We start from the raw sequence: 14,102 nt of genomic DNA on the forward strand, positions 1-14,102 counted from the left end.
AAGGTTCTTGACCATCATGTATTTGGGACAGAGTAGGTGCCTTCTTTTCTTCCATTTGCAGTTTGGTGACATTTTTTGGTTGGGGTTTGCAAAAACAAGGTTCAGCTTTTTGCAACACTTTTTCCCAATTACGTACGTACGTACCTACGCTACTTCATACCAAGGTAGGTACACACTTCTTTTCCTGAAGAATTCTGCTGTCAAATAAAGCAACTATCCTAGTGATAGTCGTTAGTAAGTTTGGTAGGTAGATACCAGGCAGGTAATCAGCACTTGAATAGTCCACCTTCCGATGCCATCAAGTCTAGGCACTGGTGTACTTACTACGTACTACGCAGTAGTCGCCTCGTACCTACTACTGGTAAGATTCCTAGCTCGTACCCCCACCGTTTCTATTACCAGGGTTCGATCGAATTACAAGTCATTTCGCCTTGCACTCGCCTTGGCGCCCTCGTTCTAGTCTAGCCTCTAGCCGCAACGTGCAGACAGTCATCCTCGATCAGCCTCTCAATCCCGCTCCAATCTAAAAATAAGCGTGGCCACCTACCTCAGGTACTTTACTTTAGGTACCTTTGGGCACCTTATCTTAGCTACAGTAGACGTGCAGACAGCGTGCTAGCTGTTGGATTTGGCAAGCTTGGTCACCAACTCTCTCCGTCCTGGTCTTTTTCTTCTTCTTCTTCTTTTCTGACTCGGCACCGGATTGCACACTGTCGCTTGACCTCCACCGGGATACAACCTAGTTTTAGTTCTAGTCTAGTAGGTACCTATGCTACGTACCTCCACTAGAGATAGTCCAACTAGGAGTACTCCGTACGTCTACGACGTGGGTGCATGGCTCACGTCCAGACCCCACTCACTCAGTATTCAACATCCCACCGGCCCTAGTCTGTTAAACACCGCCAGTGGCGACGCACCTCTCGAGGGTAGGTGTAGACAAAACTAGATGGACTTGGCTAGCCACTCATTCACAACTCAAGTCACCCACACCCCCCCTCTGCCCTACACCCTCCCCTCCCGCGACCCAAGGCGTCCCGGTCCGCTCTACTCTATTCGATTCTATAACTGAGCAGGTTGTCCTCCCCCGTAGTACTCGAGCAATTCTTCGCGAGCATGGATGTCTTTGTTAATGACTTTGTATAACCATGGATTGTTCTCTACCTTCAGTAGTTGACGGCGGATGCCTCCCCTGGTCCAACCGTCACAGTTTGGACTCGGATGAAGATCAACCCTTGGTCCTGGAACATCCGCAAAGATGGATCGACAGTGCCTTTTCTTTGGGCTCCGCCCAGTCAGCGGTTGCTACCTTGTCTTCGTCCACGGGAGCGCACTCGACCCCTCCCGGCCACCTGTCGCCGATCAACACAAGCATCAACATGGCCATGCTTGCCGACGCCGGTCTGCTCAGCAGTAGCAGCATCGGGAGCTGCTCAGCATTAGCCACCGCTCCTGCCATGGAACACTCGGCCTCGTCGTCGTCGTGCACATCATGGAACATGGACTTTGGAGACTCGGATGACTTTAGCGCCGAGGAGGGTACAAATGATATAGGCTGGGAGCAAGGCACCGATGGAGTCCTGACGGCTCCCAAGCCGGAGCCGATGGACGAGGACACCTTCTGCCTGGACGACTTCAAGGAGGCCCCAACAATCACAGACCTAGACGCCCAAACTTGTACTTCACCAAAGGTCAAAAGACCGAGGGGAAGGCCTCGGAAGCACCCTGTCCCAGCGCTCCTCAATACCAGCAAAGTTACAAAAGGTCGTTCAAAAACAGGTTGCATCACCTGTCGAAAGCGCAAGAAAAAGTGTGACGAGGCAAAGCCACGATGTAAGCATCCAAGTTTTCTGGCTTGACAGGGGCTTATCTTCCTACTCCAGACTCCTGACTATGTGTGTTGATAGGTTTAAACTGCGAAAAGAACGCCGTCGTATGTGAGGGGTACCCGGAGAAACAGATATGGAAGAGTGGTAAGGAGAGAGCAGAAGAAGGCAAGGCATCCCGATTGCGAACATAAAAAAAAACTATACCTACCACAAATATACTAACTGTGAACTGTCTGCATTTTTAGCTCGACTTCATACGCATGCGCTCCCAACTATCACCATGCAGCCGCTCTTTGACGGCCTCGAGACAATCGAAGACCGCATCTTCTGGAAACACTACAACGAGCACCTCAGCACGGTCCTCACTGTGGAGAGCGAGCATCGGAATGCTTTCAAGGAGATGCTTGTACCCATCGCCACGAGACACCAAGGACTGATGCACTCGATTTTGTCTCTGTCGAGTAAGCATCTCGACTGCGACACCCCATATGCCCTGAACATTCTCAAGAGGTACCCGGGGACAAGCATCGAGGACTTGCGGAGTCGATCAATATACCATCAGGCCCGCGCGATGCAGATCCTCACAAATGTGGACCACAGCCACATGGGATCCTGTCCAAACCTTCGGTCGGCCTTTTATGGGCAGATGCTTTGTCAGATCCTCGAAAACATGGTCGAGGGTCGCGCCGACGGTCAGCACAGATTTCACCTGGGTGCTTACCTGAGCCTCGTCAACACCTCACCCCCGACCGACATGTCTTTCCTCTCCTTCATCACCGAGTTTTTCCAGTTTCACATCTACGCCGACGAACTCATACGCTATCCCGGCAAGCCGCACCAACCCCGCCTCGCCACCGAAGGCTGGGAGCCCGCCAATCCTATACAACCGGCGAGGCTCTTGGGGGTCGCCGACGGTCTCTTTGAACACCTCTGCAGCATCACCACCATCCGCAACCGCATCCGGGACAACATCACCACGCATGCAGACCCTGTAGTCGATTACCCAAGCCTATACAAGGCCGAAGAGATTGTGCAGGCTATATACGATTGGAACCCCACATGGCCAGCCAACGATAGCAGGGAGCGGGTGGCTCTGCTCTACAAGCAGATGATGTGGGTGCACCTATATCGCACCATTTACCCACCTTCGCCCTCTTCAACTTCAACCTCGGGCACCGCAACAGCAACCCAGTCTTCCTCGTCCCTGGCAGGCTGCTCAGCCTTCTATGCCGGCGAACCCATCCACACTCCTCCCAAGTCAACATCTACATCCCGTGCGTCATCGCCTCGGCTACGACCGAGCACAGCCGGCACCTGGTCCAACGTGATGCAGCCCGAGATCATGTTTGCCCAAAACACTCGTCGTCATTCTGTTGCCAACGTCCACCCCGCCGGCGGCATCACCGTCGCCACGCCCTCCTCATCATCCGTGGCCGCATCCGAAGCATCACACCCCAACAGCTCCTCGCCGATAATGCCCTATACACACCTGCGAAGCGACTCGCCGCCGCCGATCCGCCTCCCGACCCAAGACCCCCGCGTCGTCCTGGCGGTCAACGAGTCTCTGCAGATCTTGGACACCATAAAAGCCAACGACCCGGCGCAGACGCTGCTCCTGATCCCCTGTCTCGTCGTCGGCGCTGCGTGCTTCGCACCCGCGCAGCAGGACCGGATCCGCGACGCCGTCCACAGGGTCAAGGGCTACACTGGCCTGCGCAATGCGGACAGGGTCGTTGAGCTTCTCGAGGAGCTGTGGCGTCTGATGGCCGAGGGTGAGTGGCTGGCCGTGTGGGATTGGCAGGGTGTCGCATACAGGATGGGCCTCGACTTTTTGTGTGCCTAATCTTTCTGTCTCTTGTCCCATGAATGCCTATTCTTTGATGTATTATATCCCCTTTTGAGATGTCCTTGTGTTTTTCCACTTGGCTTTCTCTCTTTCTCTTTCCCTTTCTCTTTTTTTCTTGTTTTTATAAAGCAAGCGTGGCATTAGGTCATATATATGGTCGCCCAACCCGCGCCACACATCATACAAACGCATTCTCTGGGGTGTTCCAAGCCATTTTATACTTTATTTCTCAAACATAGTCGAGCGAGAGGCTTTAGGTAGTGCATGTGGCTCTTGTGGGATAAACAGGAGCATCATCAGATGCGAGAAAAGAATATATACATTTTGATCCAAATTGCGTGTAGTCCCCCAAATGAGTTCATTCATCAACGGTCGTCTCGAAAAAAAAGCTTTACACCATTCTACACCATGTTGAAGATGGCCAAAGCAGCTACACCCCAAAGAAAGTTATATAACGAACCTCTAATGCTTTCCGAAGCATTCTTTTTGTCTGGCGATGGCGATGGCGAATCCTTGCCGCCGCCTTCACCTGCCCCATCCATGGTCGTGGACAAGGTGGAATTGACCAAACGCTTCAGCTCGCCCATGGCGTGCTTTTCAGATCTCCAGTCCGACCAGTCGTGATTCAGGATACCCCAAGGCTCGTCATAATCCTGCTTGCACTCGCGGATGTAGTAGCTGCCCGAAATGGCCCAGATCATCCAACCGGCACGGACATCATCCCTCAAGAAATCCTGAATGCACGTCGAGTAGTTGCTGTTCCACTCCTGGTCGTTCTGGCCCCAGCCAAACTCGGTCATGAGGGTCGGCATCCGATTCTTGACCTTGGTCCCGCCGGGTGCCGCCGTGCTCAGCCCGCTCCAGCCGCCCTGCACCAGGGTCTCCTTGAGGCCCGTGCAGTTCTTGGCCAGGCCCTCGTTGATGATGTTGGCGTAGCTGTGCAGCTCCAGGACGAGCTTATTCTCGGCGCCCTCAAAGTAGTCGCCGGGCCTGAACATGCCCTTGCCGGGCGTCAGGTTGCTGCCCTCCACCACCGGCTGCAGCGTCGTGTCCGAATCAAGCCCGGAGAGGAAGACGAGCGCTTTCGGGTTCGCCTTGTGGATGGCCGCGGCGCCCTCGCGGGTCCGCGCATACCAGGTCTCCCAGTTGTACGCCTGCTGGTAGAGGGTGATGTTGGTCAGGGGTTGGCGGAGCTCGTTCCGCAGGGATAATCCTATCAGGTTGGGCCAATCCCGGGTCTGAGGGAACGAATTATCAAGTCTCAGTCAGCTCAAGCTTGGTGTAGCCATGATTTCGGTGCAATGCGATTGGCTGCTTACATGCTCAGTCATGTACGTGAGTCCCCGCGTCCAGTTGGCCGTCGAAAAGTACGTGTCTCCCCACCAAGAGTTGCCATCCAGGGGCGAACAGCACCATTGGGCCTTGGATACATGGTTGTCTACCAGCACGTAGATGTCCTGTTTTGACAATTCTGCAGCTACTGTATCGAACGCCTTTTAATACGAACGAAAAAAAAGATAAATTCGTAAGCTTTGATGCCGAAGCAACCAGCTCTTGCCTAAGCAAAAAGGCTGATGGATGCTCGAAACTCACCTGTAACCTCGTAATATTGTCGTTAAATTGAGGATTGCTCCTCTTGACCATTTCCCAGACGGCCGTGCCGTTCTGCTGGCCCAGGGCGGCGATCAGCGACTTTTGCACGGGGATGTCGGCGCCGCCGTTGGCAAATATCTGATCCACCATCTCGGTCGCATAAGTCAGCCGCACGACGTTCATGCCGAGGCTCTGGATGCGGGCCGCTATGGCTGCGGCCGACTGGTACTGCAGGCCCTCGGGGATCATGGCCTCCCCGGCTCCGGGCCAGTTGATGCCGGCCAGATTGACGTTGGTCTTGTTGTCGCCGGCCAGGATCCACCGCCCGGACGTGGTGAAGGGCCCATCGGCGAGTGCCGCCGCGACCGGTGCGACTAGCGCGCTAAGCGTCCCCAGACCTCGCATTTGACTTTCTTTTTTGGTGTTGTTGGATGAACGACGTCCGGGTCGCCGCCAGAGGGCTCAAACAGATAAGATCAATGAGAAAAAAAGAAAAAAAAAAGGCCAAAAACAAAATTACGGCGAGCGCTGTTAGCCGAACAAAAAACACATGTTGTGGAATCCAGCCAGCCGAGTCAAAGCAAAGAGGGAAGTAGTGGGATTTAAAATGAAACCCAAAAGGTCGCTTGGAGGCGGGCTTGGCGGGGAACGTATTGCCATTCGCCCTTCGTCGCAAGAATTAAACTGTGCGCGGGGACAGTCGGATCTCATTTTCAACACACGGACAAAACGACGAGAAGAATAAAACATCAGACCGCCAGCCGTCGAATGACACTAACAGTTGGCGATTGAATGCGAAAACGCGGGTTTGTTTAGGTTGGGGCTGAACAAAAAAAGACACAACAAAGCACTGTAAGAAACAAAAAAGATGGGCCGAAATGACTTCATCTGTTTCTTCCACCTCGAACCCTCAGCCCACATCTCCGCGCTGATCATTCAGGTTTTTTGTCCCGACATGTCCAATTTACGGCCTGGTTGACGGCCAGTGAAGATTAGCAAACAAGGTTTTGATCGTGGACGATTACGAAAATGATTTCGCGAAACAGAAGACACCAAACCGAATAGAAGCAGGTGGGCCTTTTTATCTCTCTTGATCGATCATAGAATCTGCTGCACTAGGTAAGGTCAGGTATGTACATGAGGTAGGTACATTTGTAGACTAGCGGGGAATTGGGCGTTTGGACACCCCAACTTTGTTCGCCTCTACTCTGCAAGTGGCCCATCCAACTGATCTCAATCTGGATGCCCAGAGATTATTGGCACAACGCCACCGATCAGATTTCCCGAAAAGGCAGCAACATCTTTTTTTTCTTTTGTGGTTGCCAAGCCACATAAGCCGCAATGTTTGAGAGCAATCGACTGCATGCCTTATAAGACAACGTCTCCCCCCCACTCGGCCGAGACCCGATCAATCATCGCCACCTACCTTCGATGCAATGTCATGCAAATGGACTTCAGTCAAGCGTCTGTCGCCCCTCAAATCTGCTCCCACGAGCCCCCGACGCGGCCTTCGCCAACATCGGCAATGTGCTTGAAAGCGCCGATGCTGATGTCGATGTCGCCATCGGCGCAGCCGACGCAGCGGTCGACGACCTCGACATCCACGTGTCTGTCGCCGCGGCGGACGCGCACCCGCGTGCCGCAGAGGCTGTTGAGGTTTGGGTTCCCCCCGGGCGTGTACCGGTCGAAGAAGGACTGCGGGAGGGAGCCGATCAGGTCGTCGTCGCCGTTGGTCCTGCCGCATGCGCCGAGGGCCGGGTGGAAGTAGGTGATGTCCCCCGTGTGGAGGGCGGTGGATCGCGTGGACAAGGGGGGTGTGTGGCGCGGCGGCAGGGCGCTGCCGAGGGCGGTCGTGGCGAGAGCCGCGAGGGTCATGACTGAGAGCTGCATCTTTTGGTGTTGGGTCTTTGTGGATCTCTGATAAGTGGCTTAATGTGGCTGATTATTTGGCAGATGATGCTTGCGATCAGTCTGTAAGATATCCTCTGTTTCGTTTCCTGGTGGCTTTTGGAGAATAGAAAGCCTTCTCATACCCTCTTGTCGCGTTCAAACATGAATTTGTACCCATCGCATCGCATGTCGGTCATAAGACAGTACCTCATTCACATGTGCGCGTCTTACACGGTTCACGGTGAGCTGTGTCGCTGTTAGTCTGGTCTTGCAGAGTTTGCTCAGTGTTGAACTGCTACGGTTTTGTGACAGAGAAGCTCTTCAAGTTGCGTGTCACGGTCGCATGGCTTCATATTTTGTCCATTGCTTCCTTTCGATCACAGATGTAAAAATCGGGCGTCAAAGGCGACTTGCCCGATTATCGGATTCGGCAAAGACTGCACCAAAACCTGGCAAAGAATGAATGCAACAGTGGAGGATCAAGTTACCCATTACCCATTACCCATTACTGCAGGTGTATAGCAGGCTACAAGGTACCGAACAACAACAACAGGAGAAAAAAAAAAGAAAAAAAAAAAGAAAAAGTCAATTGAAAGGGTGTGGGCAATTGGCGCAAGTTGAGGCTTCCGTGGTTCGCGCTGATGAATCCTTGGTCTGCTCTTTCTGGTTCAGTTAGAGTTGTTATTAAGGGAGCACAGGGGAATCTGGGAAAACACGCCACAACGTCAGTCGTCAGATTTGAGGGGTGTCTTTGATCCACGACGCCCAACAACATCAACCATAACTACCATCGCGGCATGTCAGTTCGGCAATTGTACTGCTATTAGTTGGGCTGGTCGATAATCACATTGTCACGTTGCCTGGGTACCTCCCGGGCATATCAAACAACAATCAAGTAGTCTGCCTGCGCTGTCGATTGTGGCAATGAATTGAGAGGGAGAGGATAGACACAAGGAATACCCGTACCTGCCTGTGCTTTGTCAGCGGTTCACCTCTTGCTGGAGCCCTGTGCCAAACGATGGCCAGTGGCCAACGACGCGTCTGACTCGAATGCAACACCAGCGCAGCGAGCACAATTAGGGGAGCGCGCAAAACGCGTCTATCGGCCAGGTTTCCCCTGAGAAATAGATTGTTTCTCGCCACTAAATGCGCTTGCTATTGAGGTCATAGCACCTTCGATGCTACATAGTATGTAGTGTAACTCTTCCCCATATCCACCTTGACATGGTAGCTTTTTTTGTTTTTGGCCAGCAAGGCTCAGGTACAAGAAACCTGATTGACCGGCGCAAGGTGAAGCGGAGACTGGCATTCATCGGTGAGCTTGCGTCCTCCCCCTGTAACCGGCAACAGGCCTCTAATAATAACAGCCGTGGGGTGGAGTAAATCAATGCGGCCTACCACGAAGCGCAGGGCCCCCCCTATCTTCCATCCGATGAAATGTGGGCCCCCCTGAGCTCCCTCAATTCTTTCTGGCCTACGACTACCGCAGTACCATGCCCCAGATTTACCGGTTCGGGGCAATCGTGAGGCACGTCAAGAAGCTGCCAACCGGGGTAGCGGCTGCCGAACACATCGGAGGCTGTCTGAGAATAGTGACTTGGCAGTTAAACGAACCACATCTCGAGCCACTCTGAGCCTCCAATATCCAGTCTGTCGTCCGAAGTCTTGTCAATGCAACGAAAAAAAAAGAAAAAAATGTTTCAACGGGAAACAAACAAATCTATTTTGTAAGTGCACCATAAAAACATTTGGAGATAATGAAATATCTATATATGAACATGAAAGATGCACCGAGATGTTGAGGTTTTTTCTTCTTCACCACCATCCTCACATTCTCTGGATACGCGTCTTCCTTTTCTCTTCCTTTTCCTTCCAATCTGCTTGTTGTCACTTCTTTTCTTTCCGGTAGCTTCTGCATTCCAGCCAGACTCTCACTTTTTCTGTCTTTTCTTTTCGCTTGTATTTGTGCAAAAAAACAACAAACAACAACCACTACCACCACCGTCACAACCACCAAGATGCATCCCCAGACTTTCTTCACCGCTGCCCTTGGCCTCATGGCTGCAAGCACTGCCTTGGCCACTCCCATCAGCCATGGAAGCCAGGTTGCCACCATCTCAACCCGATCTCCCGAGCCCCTGAGCCTTGATGATATCATCAATGGAGTCAAGAAGGGCGTTGACAAGCTCAAGGAGAAATTCGGTGGCGGCAAGAAGGATCCTGCCCCTGCTCCCGCTCCCACTCCGGACGCCCCCGCGAGCAACTCCACTCTCAGGGTCCGCATGACCAAGCGCACCCCCGAGCCTCTCGGCATCGACGACGTGATCAACGGCGTCAAGGCGGGCGTCGACTTGATCAAGAGCCTCAAGGGTGGTGACAACGCCGGCAACGGGGATGCCTCCCAGAGCAAGCTCTCGCAAATCATTGCCAAGATCAAGAGCGGCATGGATTCTCTCAAGAACCTCTTCAAGGGCGGCAAGAAGGGTGGCGATGGAGCGGCAACTCCGGCCCCGGCTCCTACTCCCGGCGGCAACAAGACCACTCCCACTCCCACTCCCGCACCCGGCGCTGGTGGCAGCAAGGGCAACTCCACCGTCCGTGCTGTCCTCCGCAAGCGCGTCGTCTACCTGCACGCTTAAGCAGTGCCAGGAAAAGGTTTCATTTGTGTTTTTTTCCCAGAGGGATTACTAGGCGGCAAGTACCGCCACATTCAAACATCGGGCTAGTTTCCCATATCTTTAGGATCTGGCATCTTTGTTCCATTGTCTTTTGTTTTTTGTCTTATTTCTTCTTGGCCAGGGGCAGGTAGCATATGCTGGAGCATTGGGTTGGCGAGTGATTCTCAGGCTTTGTCATTTTGTGTATTTTTCTACTCGCGTACAGGTTTGGATGTCGGGCTCTGATCGTCTCGGTCTACTGTTTACTTCATTCTGCCACCTTCGATTCACGACTTTCCTTAAATACTATTGAGATGACTTATATCATCGTTTGATGCAATATAAAGCAATGAACATGTGAGACGGTTCCAGACGTCCCATGAAAGTACTTGAAATGGCCACAAAATTGTGCGATGAAGCTCCATGAGGCTTGGCACGCGAGTTGATTGCTAGCAGCGGTGAAGATTCCATCAGAAAATGCCACTGACTGGAAAAAGAATTCAAATCAAGCGGCTGTGACAATATCTAGTCGTGACTTGACTCACCTCTCAATAATTGTACAACTGGCCAACACACCTGCTCCTGATTAAGGTCATGACGAGCTGAAATCATGTTTAGTTCTAGAAGAAGTGGCTGATTGCTGCAGCGTGCTCAGTGTTGTTTGAAATACGAACTTGGCAGTAATTCCATGACGGATATTTTCAGCAATGTCATGGCTATCCTGACTTATCTGGGTGATCCGATTCAAACTCTGCTATCATTCGCATTGTAAGCCTGCTATTAATCGAGCGGCTGTTTCACTGGCTTTGCAGTGGCTGAAACATATAGCTTACTCTAGGTATATAACAAACTTTCCCAGATGGGAAAGTTGTTCCCGAACCCTTTTGCCATTAAGAGAAATTCCATCTGCATCGAACCCCACAGTACACGTGAATAGCCTCAACCAACGCTGAGCTGAACTCCCAGGGTTGACAAAATCCACAGCTATTTTACAAAAAAAAAAAAAAAAAAAAAATCTTAGGTAGAATGTGCTTAATATTGAACACATAGTAGTGAGATTGGGCCCGTCAACAGAGCTTTTGATGCAATTGTCAAAATGCAGACTGTCCGGGGCATGGTTGCAATCCGAATTTAGATGTGAATGAACAAGAAGAAAGAATAATGCTCCCATCACAGGGACACAAAGAACACACTTTGCCTAACAATCACATACCATGATGGGGCAAATCGTGGATCGAAATGAAATTTTAGTACCAGAACTAACAAAAGAAGCTTAAAAAAAGAAAGACGAAAAGTCCTCAAGGCTTCTAGCTAGGTGGTCATGACATACGTGAAACAGTTGAGACCTGAGTGGCGATATTCTGCGAGGAAACCTGAGTGAGTGATGAGAAAATCGACTTGGAATACCCAGGTCAGGACTTTCGGCCAAAATTGCCCGTTTGTCACTTCCTTGTCACCTTCTCGTCACTCTAGGCTCCCTTCACAAGATTAAAACACACCCGACACCAACGACGGAAGATCAAGAATTCCTTGCCCGGCTATTCATATTTCCTGCCCACCACCATAAAAACAACAAGCTGAGCTGTTTTGTCGCGATTGACCACGGCCCTTTTGGTCTTGGTTTCTTCGACTTTGCAATCACAATCCGGTCCGGTACCGCGATTCACAACAGTATGCTAGACGCATCATTCGCCATCAATAATCGAAAATGACTGTCGAAATGAACACCAACGGATCTTTTTCATCCACATACACCACAGCTACATCGTCCTCGTCAAGAAGTTCTTTTACCTTTGTCCGTTCATCCTCGCAAGATGTTCATCCTGCGCTCCGCCAACCGCAAAATGGAAGCAAAGCCAGCTCTCAGAAGTCGGCCAAGGGTTTTCTTGACAAGCTGCCCTCAATCACGCCGAAAAGAAGATCCAGCAGCAGGCTTCTTTGGCCAAGACCACTTCAGACCGTGCGTAGAATGACCTCGGAGCCTACTTTTCGCGATGGACGTAGTGCCACCCCAGACCTCATCGCCGGTGAGATCCGTTCGGTGCAGGATCTATTCGACAACCCAAAAACGCCGCGGGCATCTCTGTCCGCAGACGAGGTGAGACGCGAGCAGATCGCGAAAGCTACGGCGAAAAAGATGGAAATGAGCCGAGGTGGGACAACAAAAGAGGCCCCATTCATAACAATGGACTTCATGTCACCATTGACCCAAACCCCAAAGACACCTGCAGCTTCGGCACTCGCGCCACCACCACCAAAGGCGTCTTTGGAGCAGCAGCTGCGTGCAGTACAGGTGGCTTAGAAGGCTCCTGAACCCGACGACACTGCACCACCTCCACTTCCGCCCAAGTCCGCGTCGCGACCGCCTCCAATGCCCGCTAGGTCATCTTCGCGTCCACAAAACAACAATCCGCCGCCTTCTCTTCGCCTTCAACCGCCCAAGCCTGTGCGAGATCTTCGGCGTCCCTCGTACGACATCAGCCTGAGTCCTATCCCAGGATCTGTGCGCGACGAGATGAGCGACGAGGAGGACCGACGCCCCAAGAGGCACATGAGCAAGCTTCCACAACCCCTTGATCCTTTCAGGAACGGCAAGCTGGGTGATGCAAACCACAGCCAGACCGCTCCCCAGTGCGTGTTTACGCCTCGACCATCTTCGTCCCTGTATTCGGTGGAAGGTGTTATCAACACACAGCACCGCCAGGATTCCCCTACTCGAATTCCGCAACCTAGCAAAAGGCTGCTTTGTCATGAGCGCCAATCCAGTGAATCATCCCTCAGGACCAAGAGCTTGACCGGAAGAGTGCCACCACCAGGGCGCAATGCGCCAATCATCGAGGTGGACACCCCTCCCGAGACACCGCGTCATGAGCCTGAACTGTGCCATAACCTCGACGAGCCGTACACTGTTCCCTTTGGACTTCTTCATCCTCCAGCAACGCCGAGCCACACAGGCTCGAGAGTTTCCGTCGAGGAAAGAAGCGGAGCAACAAACAGCAGCGGAGACACCTACGACAGCCTGTCGCATCTGCACATCGTGAGACACAAAGCCCAGCTCAATCAAGCAAGAAAGCTGCTCTATGCCGAGCACGTACACCGCTCGATTGCTGTTAGTGCAGCCAGGAGTCCTGGCGCAGCCTCAATCAAAAGCTCGACTTCATCACCAGGAAGGCTGACGGACCTTTCAAAAACTGTGCGTCGACACAAGAACGCGGAATCTCCCATGGCACGTACGAAGACCTGTGGCATCATCAACGAGTATTCGACAACCGTCTGCCAGCACGTTGCTGATGTGTTTGCACCTCCACGTGTCAGTTCAGGGGGCCGATCACCCAGTCACAAGGTTAAAGCCACATACCAGACGCCCAAGAGTTTGGAGAGAGCAGTGGACAAAAGACAGCTTTTGCTTACCGAGAGCACCAGGAAAGCGGCCGAGGAGAGGAGCAACGAAGAAAAGAAAAGGCTACGGATGAAAGAGCAACAACGAATGGAATGGGAGATGACTATTGCGAAGGCCAAAGCCAGCATTCGAGCTGAGGAGACTACGAGGGCAACTAGTCGCCTAGATATAGAAGCAAGGCCCAAAAAGTCACTCAAAATTAGTGCCGATTCGCCCCCTAGAGAAACTTTTACTCAAGAGAAGGTTGACACCAAGAACGAGAAGGAGCCGGGATTCTTTACAAGATTCAGGCAAACGCTACGCTTCAAAAGAACAAAGAGCAGCTTGGCCATGAGGGAACAAAGGAACGAAACTGCAGGGTCGCCCAAACAGAAGCAGTCCCCAAAGGCAGAGGCGCTGCCAAAGATGCCTCGTCTCAACAGCCTACGACATCCCAAGAGCATGGCAGCGATGGAAGTGATGACTAAGGTGTCTCCTCCTCAGCAGCCCAAGATCCCCGAACGACGCCATTGTCGCATGCATTCGCAGCGCGAACAACCGTCAACACTGATGCGCATCTTTGGGTCGTCCAGGGACCAAGGATCGCGGCCGATGAGGTCGCTGCCAAACATCCGGAGACAGGTGCAGCAGACCACCGCCGATCTGCATGCGGCGCCGACGAGAACCCCGCCCAAGATACCCATGAGCGTGCTGTTGGCGGCTTCACAGGACGATGACGACGAAGATCAGGACGCCGTAGGGCTCGATAACTCATCGCCGAGCGAGCAGCGACGACATCGACAAGACTTGTCCCGCTCCCGGCTGCGACTGTGAGTGGGCGAGCTTCTTAGATGGCGTCAGAGGTCTTCAGTGCGGCATGTGAATCTGGAATAACAACCAACTCCTCCTTC

General features: G+C 52.5%; 5 protein-coding genes across 5 annotated transcripts; 3 read left to right on the forward strand and 2 right to left on the reverse strand.

Moving 5' to 3' along the window:
- Nucleotides 1-1,376: 1,376 nt before the first annotated feature.
- MGG_10422 (uncharacterized protein) lies at nt 1,377-3,669 on the forward strand (the record flags this gene model as incomplete). The annotated part of the gene is made up of 3 exons (XM_003719391.1): nt 1,377-1,674; nt 1,777-1,830; nt 2,072-3,669. 3 exons carry the CDS (start codon nt 1,377-1,379, stop codon nt 3,667-3,669), a joined length of 1,950 nt encoding a protein of 649 aa, XP_003719439.1.
- Nucleotides 3,670-3,870: 201 nt separating this feature from the next.
- On the reverse strand, nt 3,871-5,866 carry MGG_10423 (cellulase). Its single transcript, XM_003719392.1, has 3 exons — nt 5,266-5,866; nt 4,992-5,165; nt 3,871-4,910 (listed from the first exon to the last, which is right to left on the reverse strand). The coding sequence occupies exons 1-3, from the start codon at nt 5,668-5,670 to the stop codon at nt 4,074-4,076; spliced, it is 1,416 nt and encodes a 471-aa protein (XP_003719440.1). The 5' UTR covers nt 5,671-5,866; the 3' UTR covers nt 3,871-4,073.
- Nucleotides 5,867-6,741: 875 nt separating this feature from the next.
- Nucleotides 6,742-7,319, reverse strand: MGG_10424 (uncharacterized protein; the record flags this gene model as incomplete). The annotated part of the gene is made up of 2 exons (XM_003719393.1): nt 6,742-7,149; nt 7,299-7,319. The coding sequence occupies 2 exons, from the start codon at nt 7,317-7,319 to the stop codon at nt 6,742-6,744; spliced, it is 429 nt and encodes a 142-aa protein (XP_003719441.1).
- Nucleotides 7,320-9,120: 1,801 nt separating this feature from the next.
- Nucleotides 9,121-10,160, forward strand: MGG_10425 (uncharacterized protein). The gene has a single exon (XM_003719394.1). It carries the CDS (start codon nt 9,174-9,176, stop codon nt 9,792-9,794), a length of 621 nt encoding a protein of 206 aa, XP_003719442.1. The 5' UTR covers nt 9,121-9,173; the 3' UTR covers nt 9,795-10,160.
- Nucleotides 10,161-11,520: 1,360 nt separating this feature from the next.
- Nucleotides 11,521-14,025, forward strand: MGG_17625 (uncharacterized protein; the record flags this gene model as incomplete). Its single annotated transcript, XM_003719395.1, has 2 exons — nt 11,521-12,099; nt 12,163-14,025. The coding sequence occupies 2 exons, from the start codon at nt 11,521-11,523 to the stop codon at nt 14,023-14,025; spliced, it is 2,442 nt and encodes an 813-aa protein (XP_003719443.1).
- Between the last annotated feature and the right edge of the window lie 77 nt (nt 14,026-14,102).

Source organism: Pyricularia oryzae, chromosome 6 (assembly GCF_000002495.2).
Source record: "Pyricularia oryzae 70-15 chromosome 6, whole genome shotgun sequence".
Classification (NCBI taxonomy): Eukaryota; Fungi; Ascomycota; class Sordariomycetes; order Magnaporthales; family Pyriculariaceae; genus Pyricularia; species Pyricularia oryzae.